The sequence below is a fragment of the Entelurus aequoreus genome, linkage group LG15 (assembly GCF_033978785.1).
Source record: "Entelurus aequoreus isolate RoL-2023_Sb linkage group LG15, RoL_Eaeq_v1.1, whole genome shotgun sequence".
NCBI classification, from domain to species: Eukaryota; Metazoa; Chordata; class Actinopteri; order Syngnathiformes; family Syngnathidae; genus Entelurus; species Entelurus aequoreus.
In genome coordinates, this window is record NC_084745.1 from 7,522,290 (window position 1) to 7,544,754 (window position 22,465).

The window sequence follows — 22,465 nt, forward strand, 5'->3', positions numbered from 1 at the left end:
TTACAGCGAAGGAGAACCACACGCACCTCTCTGTGGGACGGGTCCACGCCCTCCGGGAGCTCGGAGGCGGGCTTGTTGATGAGGAGCTCGGGGTCCACGCACATCCTGGGACCGGTGGGACTGGTGGGCCCGGTGGGACTGGTGGGCCCGGTGGGACCGGTGGCGGGCGGGGATCTACTTCCTAGATGGTCCCGGAAGGCTGCGGGGGGGCTAATGGGGCTAATGGGGCTAATGGGCCCCCCTGGAGGGTGGTAACCACCCCCTCTTGGCCCCACAGGGCCCGAGTCCACTTGGGTCTCATTGAAGTTCTGCAAGAACCAGAATGCTTATTTACACTTACAGTATATTCAGGGTTAACAAAAAGGAATAAATAAAGGATTTGTCTGTTCCAGGGTCAAACTGAGACGCTTTATTAGCTTCCCTGGAAAATGTCCACATCCTTAGTAGTGGTGTCCTCATTCAATGTTGATATCAAGTATCGGTGCGATATCATCAAAAAAATTACACGTTTGGGATGATATCACATTTCTACATCCTTAGTAGTGGTGTCCTCATTCAATGTTGATATCAAGTATCGGTGCGATATCATCAAAAAAATTACACGTTTGGGATGATATCACATTTCTACATCCTTAGTAGTGGAGTCCTCATTCAATGTTGATATCGAGTATTGGTGCGATATCAGCAAAAAAATTACACGTTTGGGAGGATATCAAATTTCCACAGCCTTAGTAGTGGTGTCCTCATTCAATGTTGATATCGAGTATCGGTGCGATATCAGCAAAAAAAATTACACGTTTGGGAGGATATCAAATTTCCACAGCCTTAGTAGTGGTGTCCTTATTCAATGTTGATATCGAGTATCGGTGCGATATCAGCAAAAAAAATTACACGTTTGGGATGATATCAAATTATCCACATCCTTAGTAGTGGTGTCCTCATTCAATGTTGATATCAAGTATCGGTGCGATATCATCAAAAAAATTACACGTTTAGGATGATATCACATTTCTACATCCTTAGTAGTGGAGTCCTCATTTAATGTTGATATCAAGTATCGGTGTGATATCAGCAAAAAAATTACACATTTGGGATGATATCATATTTCCACATCCTTAATAGTGGTGTCCTCATACAATGTTGATATAGAGTATCGGTGCGATATCAGTAAAAAAATTACACGTTTGGGATGATATCAAATTTCCACATCCTTAATAGTGGTGTCCTCATTCAATGTTGATATCGAGTATCGGTGCGATATCAGCAAAAAATTTTACACGTTTGGGATGATATCAAATTTCCACATCCTTAATAGTGGTGTCCTCATTCAATGTTGATATCGAGTATTGGTGCGATATCAGCAAAAAAATTACACGTTTGGGATGATATCAAATTTCCACATCCTTAATAGTGGTGTCCTCATACAATGTTGATATCAAGTATCGGTGCGATATCAGCAAAAAAATTACACGTTTGGGATGATATCAAATTTCCACATCCTTAATAGTGGTGTCCTCATACAATGTTGATATAGAGTATCGGTGCGATATCAGTAAAAAAATTACACGTTTGGGATGATATCAAATTTCCACATCCTTAATAGTGGTGTCCTCATTCAATGTTGATATCGAGTATCGGTGCGATATCAGCAAAAAATTTTACACGTTTGGGATGATATCAAATTTCCACATCCTTAATAGTGGTGTCCTCATTCAATGTTGATATCGAGTATTGGTGCGATATCAGCAAAAAAATTACACGTTTGGGATGATATCAAATTTCCACATCCTTAATAGTGGTGTCCTCATACAATGTTGATATCGAGTATCGGTGCGATATCAGCAAAAAAATTACACGTTTGGGATGATATCAAATTTCCACATCCTTAATAGTGGTGTCCTCATACAATGTTGATATCGAGTATCGGTGCGATATCAGCAAAAAAATTACACGTTTGGGATGATATCAAATTTCCACATCCTTAATAGTGGTGTCCTCATACAATGTTGATATCAAGTATCGGTGCGATATCAGCAAAAAAAATTACACGTTTGAAATGATATCAAATTTCCACATCCTTAATAGTGGTGTCCTCATACAATGTTGATATCAAGTATCGGTGCGATGTCAGCAAAAACATTACAAGTTTGGGATGATATCACATTTCCACATCCTTAGTAGTGGTGTCCTCATTCAATGTTGATATCGAGTATCGGTGCAATATTATCAGCAAAAAAATTACACGTTTGGGATATCAAATTTCCACATCCTTAATAGTGGTGTCCTCATTTAATGTTGATATCAAGTATCGGTGTGATATCAGCAAAAAAATTACACATTTGGGATGATATCATATTTCCACATCCTTAATAGTGGTGTCCTCATACAATGTTGATATAGAGTATCGGTGCGATATCAGTAAAAAAATTACACGTTTGGGATGATATCAAATTTCCACATCCTTAATAGTGGTGTCCTCATACAATGTTGATATCGAGTATCGGTGCGATATCAGCAAAAAAAATTACACGTTTGAAATGATATCAAATTTCCACATCCTTAGTAGTGGTGTCCTCATTCAATGTTGATATCGAGTATCGGTGCGATATCAGCAAAAAAATTACACGTTTGGGATGATATCAAATTTCCACATCCTTAGTAGTGGTGTCCTCATTCAATGTTGATATCGAGTATCGGTGCGATATCAGCAAAAAAATTACACGTTTGGGATGATATCAAATTTCCACATCCTTAATAGTGGTGTCCTCATTCAATGTTGATATCGAGTATTGGTGCGATATCAGCAAAAAAATTACACGTTTGGGATGATATCAAATTTCCACATCCTTAGTAGTGGTGTCCTCATTCAATGTTGATATCAAGTATTGGTGCGATATCAGCAAAAAAAATTACACGTTTGGGATGATATCAAATTTCCACATCCTTAATAGTGGTGTCTTCATACAATGTTGATATCAAGTATCGGTGTGATATCAGCAAAAACATTACAAGTTTGGGATGATATCACATTTCCACATCCTTAGTAGTGGTGTCCTCATTCAATGTTGATATCGAGTATCGGTGCAATATTATCAGCAAAAAAATTACACATTTGGGATGATATCAAATTTCCACATCCTTAATAGTGGTGTCCTCATTCAATGTTGATATCAAGTATCGGTGTGATGTCAGCAAAAAAATGACACATTTGGGATGATATCATATTTCCACATCCTTAATAGTGGTGTCCTCATACAATGTTGATATCGAGTATCGGTGCGATATCAGCAAAAAAAATTACACGTTTGAAATGATATCAAATTTCCACATCCTTAGTAGTGGTGTCCTCATTCAATGTTGATATCGAGTATCGGTGCGATATCAGCAAAAAAATGACACGTTTGGGATGATATCAAATTTCCACATCCTTACTAGCGGTGTCCTCATTCAATGTTGATATCAAGTATCGGTGCGATATCAGCAAAAAAAATTAAACATTTGGGATGATATCAAATTTCCACATCCTTAATAGTGTCCTCATACAATGTTGATATCGAGTATCGGTGCGATATCAGCAAAAAAATTACACGTTTGGGATGATATCACATTTCCACATCCTTAGTAGTGGTGTCCTCATTCAATGTTGATATCGAGTATTGGTGCAATATCAGCAAAACAATTACACGTTTGGGATGATATCAAATTTCCACATCCTTAGTAGTGGTGTCCTCATTCAATGTTGATATCGAGTATCGGTGCGATATCAGCAAAAAAATTACACGTTTGGGATGATATCAAATTTCCACATCCTTAATAGTGGTGTCCTCATTCAATGTTGATATCGAGTATTGGTGCGATATCAGCAAAAAAATTACACGTTTGGGATGATATCAAATTTCCACATCCTTAGTAGTGGTGTCCTCATTCAATGTTGATATCAAGTATCGGTGCGATATCAGCAAAAAATTACACGTTTGGGATGATATCAAATTTCCACATCCTTAATAGTGGTGTCTTCATACAATGTTGATATCAAGTATCGGTGTGATATCAGCAAAAACATTACAAGTTTGGGATGATATCACATTTCCACATCCTTAGTAGTGGTGTCCTCATTCAATGTTGATATCAAGTATCGGTGCGATATCAGCAAAAAAATTACACGTTTGGGATAATATCAAATTTGCACATCCTTAATAGTGGTGTCCTCATTCAATGTTGATATCGAGTATTGGCGCAATATCAGCAAAAAAATTACACGTTTGGGATATCAAATTTCCACACGCCGAAGGGCTGCTAATATCGCACATGATATCACACACAAGTAAACTCGCTTCAGAACTGCTTGTATCGCACATGATATCACAAACAAATAAACACACTGCAGGACTGCTGGTATCGCACATGATATCACACACAAGTAAACTCGCTTCAGAACTGCTTGTATCGCACATGATATCACAAACAAATAAACACACTGCAGGACTGCTTGTATCACACATGATATCCTATGCAAGTAAAGGCTGCAGGACTGATTGTATCGCACATGATATCACACACAAGTAAACACACCGCAGTACTGCTTGTATCACACATGTCACAAACAAATAAACACACTGCAGGACTGCTTGTATCGCACGTGATATCACACACGAGTCAACACACTGAAGGACTGCTTGTATCGCACATAATATCCCACACACAAGTAAAGGCTGCAGGACTGTTTGTATCGCACATGATATCACACACTAGTCAACACGCCGCAGGACTGCTTGTATCGCACGTGATATCGCATGCAAAGCACACACAGTATCATCCCGTACAGTTTATTTGGATGATATGAGGTAAATGGTATGTTAAATAAGTATTAGTCAATAATCAATGACTTACAAGGTTGATGTGTGCGATAGAGGTCTGGTGGTTGAGTTTGTTCTTCATCTGCTGGTAAGAATCTCCTCCCTGTGGACGACACCTTCTTTCAGGGATCTTCAGGCGGGTCTGGAGTGGACCTTCTTGAGAACTTACGCTCCACTTGTGAGAGTCCCAGGCGTGGAACCAGCCGGTGAAGGTGGGCGGTTCGAAGCCCTGCTTGACCAAGACCACGGGCGTGTCCAAGTCGCGGTCGGCCGGGTGTGTCCTCAAGTACTCCCGGGCGCTGGTCCACGCCTCCTGGGTCTCGTACTGGTTGGCGGCAATTCCCACCCACAGGAAAATCTGACAGACATGAACCTGTATCATTTTGTTGGAGAGGACTGGCTGCAACACCATCATGTTCCTGAGGGGGCAGCAGCGGGCCACTCATTATTATTGTTTAGACAATAGTGGTTCAACAACAAAAAGTCACACTAAACGTCCCGAGGACCCAAAAGGGTCTCAGTCATTAAAGTGTTGAAAATAGGTTATTATTATTTTTATTTTTTTAAACTTTCAATACTTAAATATCTATTGATCAACTTCAAATCTATCCATTGTCATAAAGTTATTTATTTTTTATGTTTTATGCCCTTTTTTTCCCCAAAGAAAACCCAGGGTTTTTTTAATGGAAAATACACAAAATATGCAATATTTTATTATATTAATATTCACCCCAAAAATGAAATATTTAATATGAAGTAATTGGAGCCTAAAATAGGTAAACAATTCATAAAAACATTGCTTTTGACTCATTAATATTTTTTATACAATTTTGGTTTTTAAAAAAAGTCACATAAAGGTCACGGGGAACCAAAAGGGTCTCAGTCATTAAACTGTTGAAAATAGGTTATTATTTTTTTAATTTTTATTTTTACTTTCAACACTTAAATATCTATTGATCAACTTCAAATCTATCCATTGTCATAAAGTTATTTATTTTTTATGCCCTTTTTTTCCCCAAAGAAAACCCAGGGTTTTTTTATGGAAAATACACAAAATATGCAATATTTTATTATATTAATATTTACCCCAAAAATGAAATATTTAATATGAAGTAATTGGAGCCTAAAATAGGTAAATAATTCATAAAAACATTGCTTTTGACTCATTATTATTATCTATACAATGTTGGTTAAGAAAAAGTCACACTAAAGGTCCCGGGGACCCAAAAGGGTCTCAGTCATTAAAGTGTTGAAAATAGGTTATTATTGTATACATTTTAAAATGTACTTTTAACACGTGAATATCTATTGATCAACTTCAAATCTATTCATTGTCATAACTTTTTTTTATTTTCTACGTTTTATTATTATTATTATTTATTATTATATTAAGATTTTTTTGGTTTTAAAATAAAACTAAAATACAACAGTTTTGTGTTATGAGAGTCAAAAATGCAACTTTTTTCTACTTTTTATGTTTGTTTTTGGGAATAATATCATTGTTTTTGGTAATAGTATCATTGTTTTTGGTTGTAGTATCATTGTTTTTGGTAATAATATCATTGTTTTTGGGAATAATATCATTGTTTTTGGTAATAGTATCATTGTTTTTGGTAATAATATCATTGTTTTTGGTAATAGTATCATTGTTTTTGGTAATAGTTTCATTGTTTTTGGTAATAATATAATTGTTTTTGGTAATAGTTTCATTGTTTTTGGTAATAATATAATTGTTTTTGGTAATAGTATCATTGTTTTTGGTAATAATATAATTGTTTTTGGTAATAGTATCATTGTTTTTGGTAATAATATCATTGTTTTTGGTAATAGTATCATTGTTTTTGGTAATAATATCATTGTTTTTGGTAAAAGTATCATTGTTTTTGGTAATAATATCATTGTTTTTGGTAATAGTATCATTGTTTTTGGTAATAATATCATTGTTTTTGGTAATAGTATCATTGTTTTTGGTAATAATATCATTGTTTTTGGTAATAGTATCATTGTTTTTGGTAATAGCTTCATTGTTTTTGGTAATAATATCATTGTTTTTGGTAATAGTATCATTGTTTTTGGTAATAATATAATTGTTTTTGGTAATAATATCATTGTTTTTGGTAATAATATAATTGTTTTTGGTAATAGTATCATTGTTTTTGGTAATAATATCATTGTTTTTGGTAATTGTATCATTGTTTTTGGTAATAGTATCATTGTTTTTGGTAATAATATAATTGTTTTTGGTAAAAGTATCATTGTTTTTGGTAATAATATCATTGTTTTTGGTAATAATATCTTTGTTTTTGGTAATAATATAATTGTTTTTGGTAATAGTATCATTGTTTTTGGTAATAATATCATTGTTTTTGGTAATAGTATCATTGTTTTTGGTAATAGTTTCATTGTTTTTGGTAATAATATCATTGTTTTTGGTAATAGTATCATTGTTTTTGGTAATAATATCATTGTTTTTGGTAATAGTATCATTGTTTTTGGTAATAATATCATTGTTTTTGGTAATAGTATCATTGTTTTTGGTAATAGTATCATTGTTTTTGGTAATAATATCATTGTTTTTGGTAATAGTATCATTGTTTTTGGTAATAATATAATTGTTTTTGGTAATAGTATCATTGTTTTTGGTAATAATATCATTGTTTTTGGTAATAGTATCATTGTTTTTGGTAATAATATCATTGTTTTTGATAATAGTATCATTGTTTTAGGTAATAGTATCATTGTTTTTGGTAATAATATCATTGTTTTTGGTAATAGTATCATTGTTTTTGGTAATACTATCATTGTTTTTGGTAATAATATCATTGTTTTTGGTAATAATATAATTGTTTTTGGTAATAGTATCATTGTTTTTGGTAATAGTACCATTGTTTTTGGTAATAGCATCATTGTTTTGGTAATAATATCATTGTTTTTGGTAATAGTATCATTGTTTTTGGTAATAGTATCATTGTTTTTGGTAATAGTTTCATTGTTTTTGGTAATAGTATCATTGTTTTTGGGAATAGTATCATTGTTTTTGGGAATAGTATCATTGTTTTTGGTAATAGTATCATTGTTTTGATAATAGTATCATGGTTTTTGGGAATAGTATCATTGTTTTTGGTAATAGTTTCATTGTTTTTGGGAATAGTATCATTGTTTTTGGTAATAGTTTCATTGTTTTTGGTAATAGTATCATTGTTTTTGGTAATAGTATCATTGTTTTTGGTAATAGTATCATTGTTTTTGGTGATAGTATCATTGTTTTTGGTAATAGTATCATTGTTTTTGGTGATAGTATCATTGTTTTTGGTGATAGTATCATTGTTTTTGGTAATAGTATCATTGTTTTTGGTGATAGTATCATTGTTTTTGGTAATAGTATCATTGTTTTTGGTGATAGTATCATTGTTTTTGGTAATAGTATCATTGTTTTGATAATAGTATCATGGTTTTTGGTGATAGTATCATTGTTTTTGGTGATAGTATCATTGTTTTTGGTGATAGTATCATTGTTTTTGGTAATAGTATCATTGTTTTTGGTAATAGTATCATTGTTTTTGGTGATAGTATCATTGTTTTTGGTAATAGTATCATTGTTTTTGGTAATAGTATCATTGTTTTGATAATAGTATCATTGTTTTGATAATAGTATCATGGTTTTTGGGAATAGTATCATTGTTTTTGGTGATAGTATCATTGTTTTTGGTAATAGTTTCATTGTTTTTGGTAATAGTTTCATTGTTTTTGGTAATAGTATCATTGTTTTTGGTAATAGTATCATTGTTTTGATAATAGTATCATGGTTTTTGGGAATAGTATCATTGTTTTTGGTAATAGTTTCATTGTTTTTGGGAATAGTATCATTGTTTTTGGTAATAGTTTCATTGTTTTTGGTAATAGTATCATTGTTTTTGGTAATAGTATCATTGTTTTTGGTAATAGTATCATTGTTTTTGGTGATAGTATCATTGTTTTTGGTAATAGTATCATTGTTTTTGGTGATAGTATCATTGTTTTTGGTGATAGTATCATTGTTTTTGGTAATAGTATCATTGTTTTTGGTGATAGTATCATTGTTTTTGGTAATAGTATCATTGTTTTTGGTGATAGTATCATTGTTTTTGGTAATAGTATCATTGTTTTGATAATAGTATCATGGTTTTTGGTGATAGTATCATTGTTTTTGGTGATAGTATCATTGTTTTTGGTGATAGTATCATTGTTTTTGGTAATAGTATCATTGTTTTTGGTGATAGTATCATTGTTTTTGGTAATAGTATCATTGTTTTTGGTAATAGTATCATTGTTTTGATAATAGTATCATTGTTTTGATAATAGTATCATGGTTTTTGGGAATAGTATCATTAGTAACTTTAGCCTTACCTCGGACCTAAATAATAAATATAACTCGTTTGAGGTGCTTACTGTGAGGTTTGTCACACCGCTGCCTCTCCACCTGGCTGTCATCTACCGCCCCCCTGGGCCCTATTCGGACTTTATCAATGAATTTTCAGAGTTCGTTGCTGATCTAGTGACGCACGCCGACAATATAATCATAATGGGAGACTTTAACATCCATATGAATACCCCATCGGATCCTCCATGCGTGGCGCTCCAGACTATAATTGATAGCTGTGGTCTTACACAAATAATAAATGAACCCACGCATCGCAACAGTAATACGATAGATCTAGTGCTTGTCAGGGGTGTCACCACCTCTAAAGTTACGATACTCCCGTACACTAAAGTAATGTCCGATCATTACCTTATAAAATTCGAAGTTCTGACTCATTGTCAACAAACTAATAATAATAATAATAACTACTATAGCAGCCGCAACATTAATACTGCCACAACGACGACTCTTACTGACCTACTGCCTTCAGTAATGGCATCATTCCCAAATTATGTGGGCTCTATTGATAACCTCACTAACAGCTTTAACGACGCCCTGCGCGACACCATTGATATTGTAGCACCGCTAAAGCTAAAAAGGGCCCCTAAAAGGCGTACCCCATGGTTTACAGAAGAAACTAAAGCCCAAAAATTATCATGTAGAAAGCTGGAACGCAAATGGCGTGCGACTAAACTTGAGGTTTTCCATCAAGCATGGAGTGATAGTTTAATAACTTATAAACGCATGCTTACCTCAGCTAAAGCTAAATATTACTCAAATCTCATCCACCTCAACAAAAATGATCCTAAATTTTTGTTTAGTACAGTAGCATCGCTAACCCAACAAGGGACTCCTCCCAGTAGCTCCACCCACTCAGCAGATGACTTTATGAATTTCTTTAATAAGAAAATTGAAGTCATTAGAAAAGAGATTAAAGACAATGCATCCCAGCCACAACTGGGTTCTATTAACACAAATACGACGGTATATACGACGGACATTGCCCTCCAAAATAGTTTCTCTCTCTTTGATGAAATAACATTGGAGGAATTGTTAAAATGTGTAAATGGGACAAAACAAACAACATGTTTACTTGACCCAATTCCTGGGAAACTTATCAAGGAGCTTTTTGTTTTATTAGGTCCATCAGTGTTAAATATTATAAACCTATCACTTTCCTCCGGCACTGTTCCTCTAGCATTCAAAAAAGCGGTTATTCATCCTCTACTCAAAAGACCTAACCTCGATCCTGACCTCATGGTGAACTACCGGCCGGTGTCCCACCTACCGTTTATCTCGAAAATTCTCGAAAAAATTGTCGCACAGCAGCTAAATGAACACTTAGTGACTAACAATCTCTGTGAACCTTTTCAATCCGGTTTCAGGGCAAATCACTCTACGGAGACAGCCCTCGCAAAAATGACTAATGATCTATTGCTAACGATGGATTCTGATGCGTCATCTATGTTGCTGCTTCTTGATCTTAGCGCCGCTTTCGATACTGTTGATCATAATATTTTATTAGAGCGTATCAAAACGCGTATTGGGATGTCAGACTTAGCCTTGTCTTGGTTTAACTCTTATCTTACTGACAGGATGCAGTGTGTCTCCCATAACAATGTGACCTCGGACTATGTTAAGGTAACATGCGGAGTTCCCCAGGGTTCGGTTCTTGGCCCTGCACTCTTTAGTATTTACATGCTGCCGCTAGGTGACATTATACGCAAATACGGTGTTAGCTTTCACTGTTATGCTGATGACACTCAACTCTACATGCCCCTAAAGCTGACCAACACGCCGGATTGTAGTCAGCTGGAGGCGTGTCTTAATGAAATTAAACAATGGATGTCCGCTAACTTTTTGCAACTCAACGCTAAGAAAACGGAAATGCTGATTATCGGTCCTGCTCAACACCAACATCTATTTAATAATACCACCTTAACATTTGACAACCAAACAATTAAACAAGGCGACTCGGTAAAGAATCTGGGTATTATCTTCGACCCAACTCTCTCGTTTGAGTCACACATTAAGAGTGTTACTAAAACGGCCTTCTTTCATCTCCGTAATATCGCTAAAATTCGTTCCATTTTGTCCACAAGCGATGCTGAGATCATTATCCATGCGTTCGTTACATCTCGTCTCGATTACTGTAACGTTTTATTTTCAGGCCTCCCTATGTCTAGCATTAAAAGATTACAGATGGTACAAAATGCGGCTGCTAGACTTTTGACAAAAACAAGAAAGTTTGATCATATTACACCTATACTGGCTCACTTGCACTGGCTTCCTGTGCACCTAAGATGCGACTTTAAGGTTTTACTACTTACGTATAAAATACTACACGGTCAAGCTCCTGCCTATCTTGACGATTGTATTGTACCATATGTCCCGGCAAGAAATCTGCGTTCAAAGAACTCCGGCTTATTAGTGATTCCCAGAGCCCAAAAAAAGTCTGCGGGCTATAGAGCGTTTTCTATTCGGGCTCCAATACTATGGAATGCCCTCCCGGTAAAAGTTAGAGATGCTACCTCAGTAGAAGCATTTAAGTCTCATCTTAAAACTCATTTGTATACTCTAGCCTTTAAATAGACTCCCTTTTTAGACCAGTTGATCTGCCGTTTCTTTTCTTTTCTTTTCTACTCTGCTCCGGGGTGGACCGCTAGCCTGTCCATCAGATGGGGACATCTCTACGCTGCTGACCCGTCTCCGCTCGGGATGGTTCCCGCTGGCCCCACCATGGACTGGACTTTCGCTGATGTGTTGGACTTTCACAATATTATGTCAGACCCACTCGACACCGAGGATGTCGTTGTGGCTTGTACAGCCCTTTGAGACACTTGTGATTTAGGGCTATATAAATAAACATTGATTGATTGATTGATTGATTGTTTTTGGTGATAGTATCATTGTTTTTGGTAATAGTTTCATTGTTTTTGGTAATAGTATCATTGTTTTTGGTAATAGTATCATTGTTTTTGGTAATAGTATCATTGTTTTTGGTGATAGTATCATTGTTTTTGGTAATAGTATCATTGTTTTTGGTGATAGTATCATTGTTTTTGGTGATAGTATCATTGTTTTTGGTAATAGTATCATTCCGACGTTATAAAAATTTGCCCCGTCACAGAAGAGAGAGGGCGGGGCCAAGGTAACTCCTCCCACCTCCTCCCAGGTGTCCAGCAGCATGACGTCCTCCTCGTCCAGGTCGCTCTGGGCGAAGTCGTCCACCTCGGTCATCCGAAAGCGTCCCGTCTGATTGGAGCATTCGAAGAGGCGGGGACTGTGAAGAGGCTCCTCCCTCTGGAGGCTGACAAAGACAAATATACTGTGAGGACCACCTTCAGGTGAGGGAGTGGCAAGATGGCGAGCAGGTACTTCTTGTCACTGGCGTACGGAGCCTTTCCTCCTAAAGCCATCCAGAACTCAGCGGGTTCTTGTCCCTCCATCACCAGCTGCTTGTCCCGCCTGGACAGACTGTCGGCCACGTCTTTTCCCATCAGACGCTCGTCGCCGTTGCAGCCCTGAGGGACGGCCACAGTCCAGCGCGTCACCTTTGAAGGACGGCGGCGAGGAATGGACAGCACCCACCTTGCCGTACCACAGGAAGCACGCCTGCGCCGTCTCCAGCACGAAGACGTCGTTGGTGTTGAGGGACGACGCTCTGGCCGCCACCTCAGTGGCTTTGGTGTTCAGCTCGCTGGTGCCTCGGACGTGGAAGAGCCTGACTCCGCCCACTGGGCTGGCCACGCCCGGCCTGCCGGTACCGCCCTAAACACCAAAGATCTTCAGCATACAAAAACTAGTAGGGGTGCACTGACTATATATATATATATATATATATATATATATATATATATATATATATATATATATATATATATATGTTTACATAAATATATGTATATATATACATATATAAATAAATATATGTATATATATACATATATAAATAAATATATGTATATATATGTACATATATGTATACACATATACTGTATGTATATGTAGATATATGAATATATGCATATATGTCTATATATACATACAGTATATGTGTATACATATATGTATATGTCTATATATACATACATTTATGTAAATATATGTATATTTATGTAAATATATGTAAATATATATTTATGTGTATATATATATACATAAATATATATGTCTATATTTACATATATATACATATATACAGTATGTATATATATGTACATATATGTATACACATATACTGTATGTATATGTAGATATATGAATAGATGCATATATGTCTGTATATACATACAGTACACGTGTATAAATATACTGTCTATATATACACAAACATACACATACACATATATTTGTGTATAAATATACTGTCTATATATACACAAACATACACATATATTTATGTAAAAATATATTTATGTATATATACATAAAAATATATGTATTTACATAAATATATATATACATATATTTAAATAAATATATGTATATATGTACATATATGTATACACATACTGTATGTATATGTAGATATGTCTACATATACATACAGTATATGTGTATACATGTATGTATATATGTGTATATACATACATATATTTATGTAAATATAAGTGTATGTGTATATATATATATATATATATATATATATATATATATGACTGCATACATATATGTCTATATAGACATATATGTACAAATATACATACATATATTATATATATATGTATATATATATTTTTTTAAATTTTATTTATTCTTATTTATATTCACTTTCGGGTACATTTTTTTTCCCACCAAGTACCACCTTGGAAACCACCTGACTCTCCAAGTACCACTGTAACGACCAACATTAAAGCACAGTAGCGTCGTAGGCCTAAGTATTCATTAAAAACAAGACAGAGGTTTTATTTAACAAGTATATTGGATATTTTTGGCCACTGTAACATTACACACAATTAGAACAGTAACACTGTGTTTGAATGTAAGAAAATGAAAACTTTAATCAAGCGATTCTTTGGCGTACCACTAGGTGGAGCCCGCCTACCACAGTTTGAGAATAACTGCACTAAAGTAGTAGTTTAAGTGTATTTATACCATATCAATGCATTTTGTGCGTACTTATTAATTGTGTATTGTTTCTATATTGAGAGCGCACCTGAAAGATGATCAGTTTCCCTCTGAAGATAGCCAGGAAGTGGCGAGGCTCCTTGCCCATGACCACCCGGACCTGCACAGGAGCCCCGTGGTACTGCTGGTCCACGGTCACCGCCTGGTAGGCGCACGCCGTCACCTCGTCCTGGGTGGCGTGACGACCCTGCCGGTGAGCAACGACACCTTGACCTTGTTGTCTGGAGGAGTTTGACCCACAGCCCACATTGTATCCTGGACTATTGGCCGTTACACGTGTCGGGAAGTAGTCTTTGCCATTCAGTTGCATGTCTTTTGTTGAGTCCTACAAAGTGTTTCCACTCTAAGTAATGTACTTAGAGTCAATTTGATTGAATCCTTGATTCCTATTTGTAAGGATTCTTAATCAAGATACTGGGAAATGTAGTTACGCTACGTATAGCTTGTTACTGCCACTACTACTAGTCGTACTGCTATTAATGACCGAGTACGTTTATGAACCTAATACTACTACTAGTAGCAGTAGTACTACTATTACTGACATAGTAGGTTTATGGCCCTAGTAGTAGTAGTACTACCTCTACTACTAGTAGTACTATTACTGGCATAGTAAGTTTGTGACCTGTCACATGTAGAGGACGTGTCGCTCCCTGCTTACTACTACTAGTAGTAGTAGTAGTAGTAGTACCTAGTACTACTACCAGGTACTACTAGTAGTAGTACTACTGACATAGTAGGTGCGATACCTGCCACATGTAGAGGATGTGTTGCTCTCTGGCTACTATTACTACTACTACTATTACTAGTATTACTATTACTAGTACTACTACTACCAGTACTACTACTAGTATTACTACTACTGACATAGAAGGTGCGATACCTGCCACATGTAGAGGATGTGACGCTCCCTGGCTACTACTACTACTACTACTATTATTACTACTACTACTAGTAGTAGTAGTAGTACCTATTACTACTACCAGGAGCTACTAGTAGTACTACTACTGACATAGTAGGTGCGATACCTGCCACATGTAGAGGATGTGATGCTCTCTGGCTACTATTACTAATACTACTATTACCAGTACTACTATTACTATTACTACTACTACCAGTACTACTACTAGTATTACTACTACTGACATAGAAGGTGTGATACCTGCCACATGTAGAGGATGTGTTGCTCTCTGGCTACTATTACTACTACTACTACTACTAGTAGTAGTAGTAGTAGTACCTAGTACTACTACCAGGAGCTACTAGTAGTACTACTACTGACATAGTAGGTGCGATACCTGCCACATGTAGAGGATGAGTTGCTCTCTGGTAACTATTACTAATACTACTATTACCAGTACTACTATTACTAGTACTACTATTACTAGTACTACTACTACCAGTACTACTACTAGTATTACTACTACTGACATAGAAGGTGCGATACCTGCCACATGTAGAGGATGTGACGCTCCCTGGCTACTATTACTACTACTACTACTAGTAGTAGTAGTAGTACCTAGTGCTACTACCAGGTACTACTAGTAGTACTACTACTGACATAGTAGGTGCGATACCTGCCACATGTAGAGGATGTGTTGCTCTCTGGCTACTATTACTAATACTACTATTACCAGTACTACTATTACTAGTACTACTACTACCAGTACTACTACTAGTATTACTACTACTGACATAGAAGGTGCGATACCTGCCACATGTAGAGGATGTGACGCTCCCTGGCTACTATTACTGCTACTACTATTACTACTACTATTACTACTACTACTACTAGTAGTAGTAGTAGTACCTAGTGCTACTACCAGGTACTACTAGTAGTACTACTACTGACATAGTAGGTGCGATACCTGCCACTTGTAGAGGATGTGTTGCTCTCTGGCTACTATTACTAATACTACTATTACCAGTACTACTATTACTAGTACTACTACTACCAGTACTACTACTAGTAGTAGTACTACTGACATAGAAGGTGCGATACCTGCCACATGTAGAGGATGTGACGCTCCCTGGCTACTATTACTACTACTACTATTACTACTACTATTACTACTACTAGTAGTAGTAGTACCTAGTACTACTACCAGGAGCTACTAGTAGTACTACTACTGACATAGTAGGTGCGATACCTGCCACATGTAGAGGATGTGTTGCTCTCTGGTAACTATTACTAATACTACTATTACCAGTACTACTATTACTAGTACTACTACTACCAGTACTACTACTAGTATTACTACTACTGACATAGAAGGTGTGATACCTGCCACATGTAGAGGATGTGACGCTCCCTGGCTACTATTACTGCTACTACTATTACTACTACTATCACTACTACTATTACTACTACTACTACTACTAGTAGTAGTAGTAGTACCTAGTGCTACTACCAGGAGCTACTAGTAGTACTACTACTAACATAGTAGGTGCGATACCTGCCACATGTAGAGGATGTGTTGCTCTCTGGCTACTATTACTACTACTACTATTACTAGTACTACTATTACTAGTACTACTACTACCAGTACTACTACTAGTAGTACTACTACTGACATAGTAGGAGCGATACCTTCCACATGTAGAGGATTTGTTGCTCCCTGACTACTATTACTACTACTACTACTACTACCACCACTACCACTACTACTACCACTACTATTACTAATACTACTACCACTACTAGTACTACTATTAACATAGTAGGTGCGATACCTGCCACATGTAGAGGATGTGTCGCTCCCTTGCTACTATTACTACTACTATTAGTACTACTACTACTACTACAACCACTACTACTGACATGGTAGATGTGATACCTGCCCCATGTAGAGGATGTGTCGCTCCCTGGCTACTATTACTACCACTACCACTACTACTACTATTACTACTACTACTACTACTACTGTTAGAATAATTATGTGTAAGTTATCACACAACTCTTATGCTTAAAGGCCGTTGCTAGAGTTATTATCAATTGTGCTGAAGTTGTTCTTTTCCATCTGTGCAAAGGGACAACTTGCAATCTTGGATTGCGAGTCGTCTCGTATCAGTGTTTGTGTCCAGACCCGGCCTGCTGACTGCCAAGGGCGAACATCGAGTGCCTTGACGCAGACAAAGCAGAGACAGGGCGATATTGCGAGTGTCAGCACATTTCCATTTCTTGAATAATCATATATTGTGTCTAACCGGGGCTGCTGAGATAACCCCCCTTCTTTCAGAAGCAGCCTCAGTGATGTAATCAAGGACCTCCCGAATAAATAGAGGAGCATGTGGGCTGTGCCTTAGAGCGTAGGTTGGAACTGGAACTGAGTGTACAGCTCAATACGTCTCTCCTCATTAGCAAAATTGAACTCTGTCTCTGCATGATTCCTTGCTTCTTGTCTGTTTAATAGATGTCATCAGTGTTTGAACCTGATAACTACTAATAGTAGTACTACTACTACTGACATAGTAGGTGCGATACCTGCCACATGTAGAGGATGTGTCGCTCCCTGGCCGAGACGCGATAGGTGTACAGGACTAAGTAGCAGTCTCCACCATAGAACTGTCCAAAGGTGGTGGAAGTGACCTCAGCCAGCTCCAAGTTCTCCACCCGCCACACCTGAGGGAGACAGGAAGAAGAATGAGCGTCTCGGTGGGGCAGGAAGGTGAAGTCAAAGACCACCTTGACGTCCCCTGAGGCGTCGTCCACCATGCGCTGCTGCGCCGCCAGCTCAGGACGGGCGTGGAGCTCCTGGACGTCAAACTTCACCTGCTCCACCTTGGCTGCAGAGGCGAGCACACCCGACTTAAACGCTTCCTCACCCCATGACTGCACTTCAAAGTCTGGCACCTACCGATCTTCCCCACGGTGTGCGCGGTGCCCAGACCCTGCGTGTGGTACTTGTCCCTCCAGGACTTGAAGAGGTGCTTAAACATGGCCGTCTCTCCTCCCTCGGACATCACCTCCACGCTAGTGCATGCTGGGTAGTTCTTGGCCTTGATGTAGCCCTGCAGGGCACACACACACACACACACACACACACACACACACACACACACACACACACACACGTGCAGCTGACTCACGACCACTTTGATACCAGGCATGTGTGGAACTGCAGCCCAGCAGGCACAAGACGTTGATACAACGTTGATTATACGTAACATGTCCTTTCAAACTGACCATGAAACAACGTTGAAAAATAGTTGTGTTTGTTAATTGACACCAAGTTGATGTCTAACGTTGGATCCACGTTGTTTGTTGGAGAATGACCAAATTTCAATGGTTAAATCAACGTCGGAATTCAACATTGATTAAACGTTGTCAAAAAGCATGTTGTTTCAACGTTGTATTTGTGTTGTAGCAATTGGTTGGGAAATAACCAAAATTAAATTTCAAATCAATGTCAGAACCCGACATTGATTAAACGTCGTCAAAAAGCATGTTGTTTCAACGTTGTGTTTGTGTCGTAGAACATTGGTTGGGAAATTACCCAAATTCAATGTCAAATCAACGTCAGAACCCAACATTGATAAACGTCATCAAAAAGCATGTTGTTTCAACGTTGGATTTGTGTTGTAGACAATTGGTTGGAAAATTACCTAATTTCAATGGTTAAATTAATGTCAGAACCCAACATTGATTAAAGGTTGTCAAAAAGCATGTTGTTTCAACGTTGGATTTGTGTTGTAGAAAATTGGTTGGGAAATTACCAAAATTCAATATCAAATCAATGTCAGAACCCAACATTGATTAAACATTGTCAAAAAGCATGTTGTTTCAATGTTGTATTTGTGTCGTAGAAAATTGGTTGGGAAATTACCCAAATTCAATATCAAATCAACATCAGAATTAGACATTGATTAAACGTCATCAAAAAGCATGTTGTTTCAACGTTATATTTATGTTGTAGAACATTGGTTTGAGAATGACCAAATTTCAATAGTCAAATCAACATCAAAACCCAACATTGATTAAAGGTTGTCAAAAAGCATGTTGTTTCAACGTTGTATTTGTGTTGTAGCAATTGGTTGGGAAATAACCAAAATTCAATGTCAAATCAATGTCAGAACCCAACATTGATTAAACGTTGTCAAAAAGCATGTTGTTTCAACGTTGCATTTGTGTTGTAGAATATTGGTTGGGTAATTACCCAAATTCAATGTCAAATCAACATCAGAATTAGACATTGATTAAACGTCGCCAAAAAGCATGTTGTTTCAACGTTGGATTTGTGTTGTAGACAATTGGTTGGGAAATTACCAAAATTCAATATCAAATCAATGTCAGAACCCAACATTGATTAAACATTGTCAAAAAGCATGTTGTTTCAATGTTGTATTTGTGTCGTAGAAAATTGGTTGGGAAATTACCCAAATTCAATATCAAATCAACATCAGAATTAGACATTGATTAAACGTCATCAAAAAGCATGTTGTTTCAACGTTATGTTTATGTTGTAGAACATTGGTTTGAGAATGACCAAATTTCAATAGTCAAATCAACATCAAAACCCAACATTGATTAAAGGTTGTCAAAAAGCATGTTGTTTCAACGTTGTATTTGTGTTGTAGCAATTGGTTGGGAAATAACCAAAATTCAATGTCAAATCAATGTCAGAACCCAACATTGATTAAACGTTGTCAAAAAGCATGTTGTTTCAACGTTGCATTTGTGTTGTAGAATATTGGTTGGGTAATTACCCAAATTCAATGTCAAATCAACATCAGAATTAGACATTGATTAAACGTCGCCAAAAAGCATGTTGTTTCAACGTTGGATTTGTGTTGTAGACAATTGGTTGGGAAATTGCCAAAATTTAATGGTCAAATCAACGTCAAAACCCAACATTGATTAAACGTTGTCAAAAAGCATGTTGTTTCAACGTTGTGTTTGTGTTGTAGCAATTGGTTGGGAAATAACCAAAATTCAATGTCAAATCAACATCAGAACCCAACATTGATTAAACGTTGTCAAAAAGCATGTTGTTTCAACGTTGCATTTGTGTTGTAGAACATTGGTAGAGAAATAAACAAAATTCAATGTCAAATCAATGTCAGAGCCCAACAATGATAAACGTCATCAAAAAGCATGTTGTTTCAATGTTGTATTTGTGTTGTAGAAAATTGGTTGGGAAATTACCACATTTCAATGTCAAATCAACATCAGAACCCAACATTGATTAAAAGTTGTCAAAAAGCATGTTGTTTCAACGTTGTATTTGTGTTGTAGCAATTGGTTGGGAAATAACCAAAATTCAATGTCAAATCAACGTCAGAACGCAACATTGATTAAACGTTGTCAAAAAGCATGTTGTTTCAACGTCGTGTTTGTGTTGTAGAAAATTGGTTGGTAAATAACCAAAATTCAATGTCAAATCAACGTCAGAACCCAACATTGATGAAAAGTTGTCAAAAAGCATGTTGATTCAACGTTGTATTTGTGTTGTAGAACATTGGTTGGGAAATTACCACATTTCAATGTCAAATCAACGTCAGAACGCAACATAGATGAAAAATTGTCAAAAAGTACGTTGTTTCAAAGTTGTATTTGTGTTGTAGAAAATTGGTTGGAAAATTACCCAAATTCAATGTCAAATCAATGTCAGAACCCAACATTGATTAAACGTTGTCAAAAAGCATGTTGTTTCAACGTTGGATTTGTGTTGTAGCCAATTGGCTGGGAAATTACCCAAATTCAATGTCAAATCAACATCAGAACTAGACATTGATTAATCGTTGTCAAAAAGCATGTTGTTTCAACGTTGTATTTGTGTTGTTGAAAATTGATTGGAAAATTACCAAATTTCAATGGTTAAATCAACGTCAGAACCCAACATTGAGGAAAAGTTGTCAAAAAGCATGTTGTTTCAACGTTGTATTTGTGTTGTAGAATATTGGTTGGAAAATTACCAAATTTCAATGTCAAATCAACGTCAAAACCCAACATTGATGAAAAATTGTCAAAAAGCATGTTGTTTCAACGTTGGATTTGTGTTGTAGAACATTGGTTGGGAAATGACCAAATTTCAATGGTCAAATCAACGTCAGAACCCAACATTGATTAAAGGTTGTCAAAAAGCATGTTGTTTCAACGTTGTATTTGTGTTGTAGCAATTGGTTGGGAAATAACCAAAATTCAATGTCAAATCAACGTCAGAACGCAGCATTGATTAAACGTTGCCAAAAGCATGTTGTTTCAACGTTGTATTTGTGTTGTAGAACATTGGTTGGGAAATTACCACATTTCAATGTCAAATCAACGTCAGAACCCAACATTGATAAACGTCATCAAAAAGCATGTTGTTTCAACGTTGTATTTGTGTTGTAGAAAATTGGTTGGGAAATGACCACATTTCAATGGTTAAATTAATGTCAGAACCCAACATTGATGAAAAGTTGTCAAAAAGCATGTTGTTTCAACGTTGTGTTTGTGTTGTAGAATATTGGTTGGGAAATAACCACATTTCAATGTCAAATCAACATCAGAACTAGACATTGATTAAATGTCGTCAAAAAGCATGTTGTTTCAACGTTGGATTTGTGTTATTGAAAATTGGTTGGAAAATGGCCAAGATTGAATGTCAAATCAACGTCAGAACCCAACATTTATTGAACGTTGTCAAAAAGCATGTTGTTTCAACGTTGTGTTTGTGTTGTGGAAAATTGGTTGAGAAATGACCCAAATTCAATGTCAAATCAACATCAGAACTAGACATTGATTAAACGTTGCCAAAAAGCATGTTGTTTCAACGTTAGAATATTGGTTGGGAAATATGCATCTAGTTCACTCATTCATCCCTCCAAGGAACATTTGTAAATTTCACAATACAACTAAAACAAATATTATTTATTAAACTGTGTCACTTGTGATGTCTGTAAGAGTGTTTTCACGCAAACTACTAATTTCCGGTAAATGACTTATAAATGATGCTCTCTCTATGTAACTGCGCAGCATTTACTTAGATGACACAATACAAATAATGTTCCCTTGTCATGGTGCAAAAAAAAATAAAAAAATCCAACCAACACAAAATGTCAGGCATAACACAAGCTGCTCACTGAACTTTGTGGATGTTAT

At 36.4% G+C, this 22,465-nt stretch overlaps 1 protein-coding gene across 4 annotated transcripts in view; it reads right to left on the bottom strand.

Annotated features, from left to right (window-relative positions):
• vill (villin-like) overlaps positions 1-22,465 on the bottom strand; it is a 59,640-nt gene that overhangs the window by 15,586 nt on the left and 21,589 nt on the right. For 3 of the 4 annotated variants that reach the window (XM_062020663.1, XM_062020660.1, XM_062020664.1), the window contains 9 exons: positions 18,240-18,393; positions 18,068-18,168; positions 17,867-18,004; positions 14,414-14,572; positions 12,847-13,026; positions 12,634-12,779; positions 12,421-12,565; positions 4,891-5,214; positions 27-308 (listed from right to left, as the gene is read on the bottom strand). In XM_062020663.1, coding sequence (XP_061876647.1) covers positions 27-308; positions 4,891-5,214; positions 12,421-12,565; positions 12,634-12,779; positions 12,847-13,026; positions 14,414-14,572; positions 17,867-18,004; positions 18,068-18,168; positions 18,240-18,393 — 1,629 coding nt within the window. The remainder of the gene's footprint in view (positions 1-26; positions 309-4,890; positions 5,215-12,420; positions 12,566-12,633; positions 12,780-12,846; positions 13,027-14,413; positions 14,573-17,866; positions 18,005-18,067; positions 18,169-18,239; positions 18,394-22,465) is intronic. The other variant, XM_062020662.1, reaches the window with a different exon arrangement.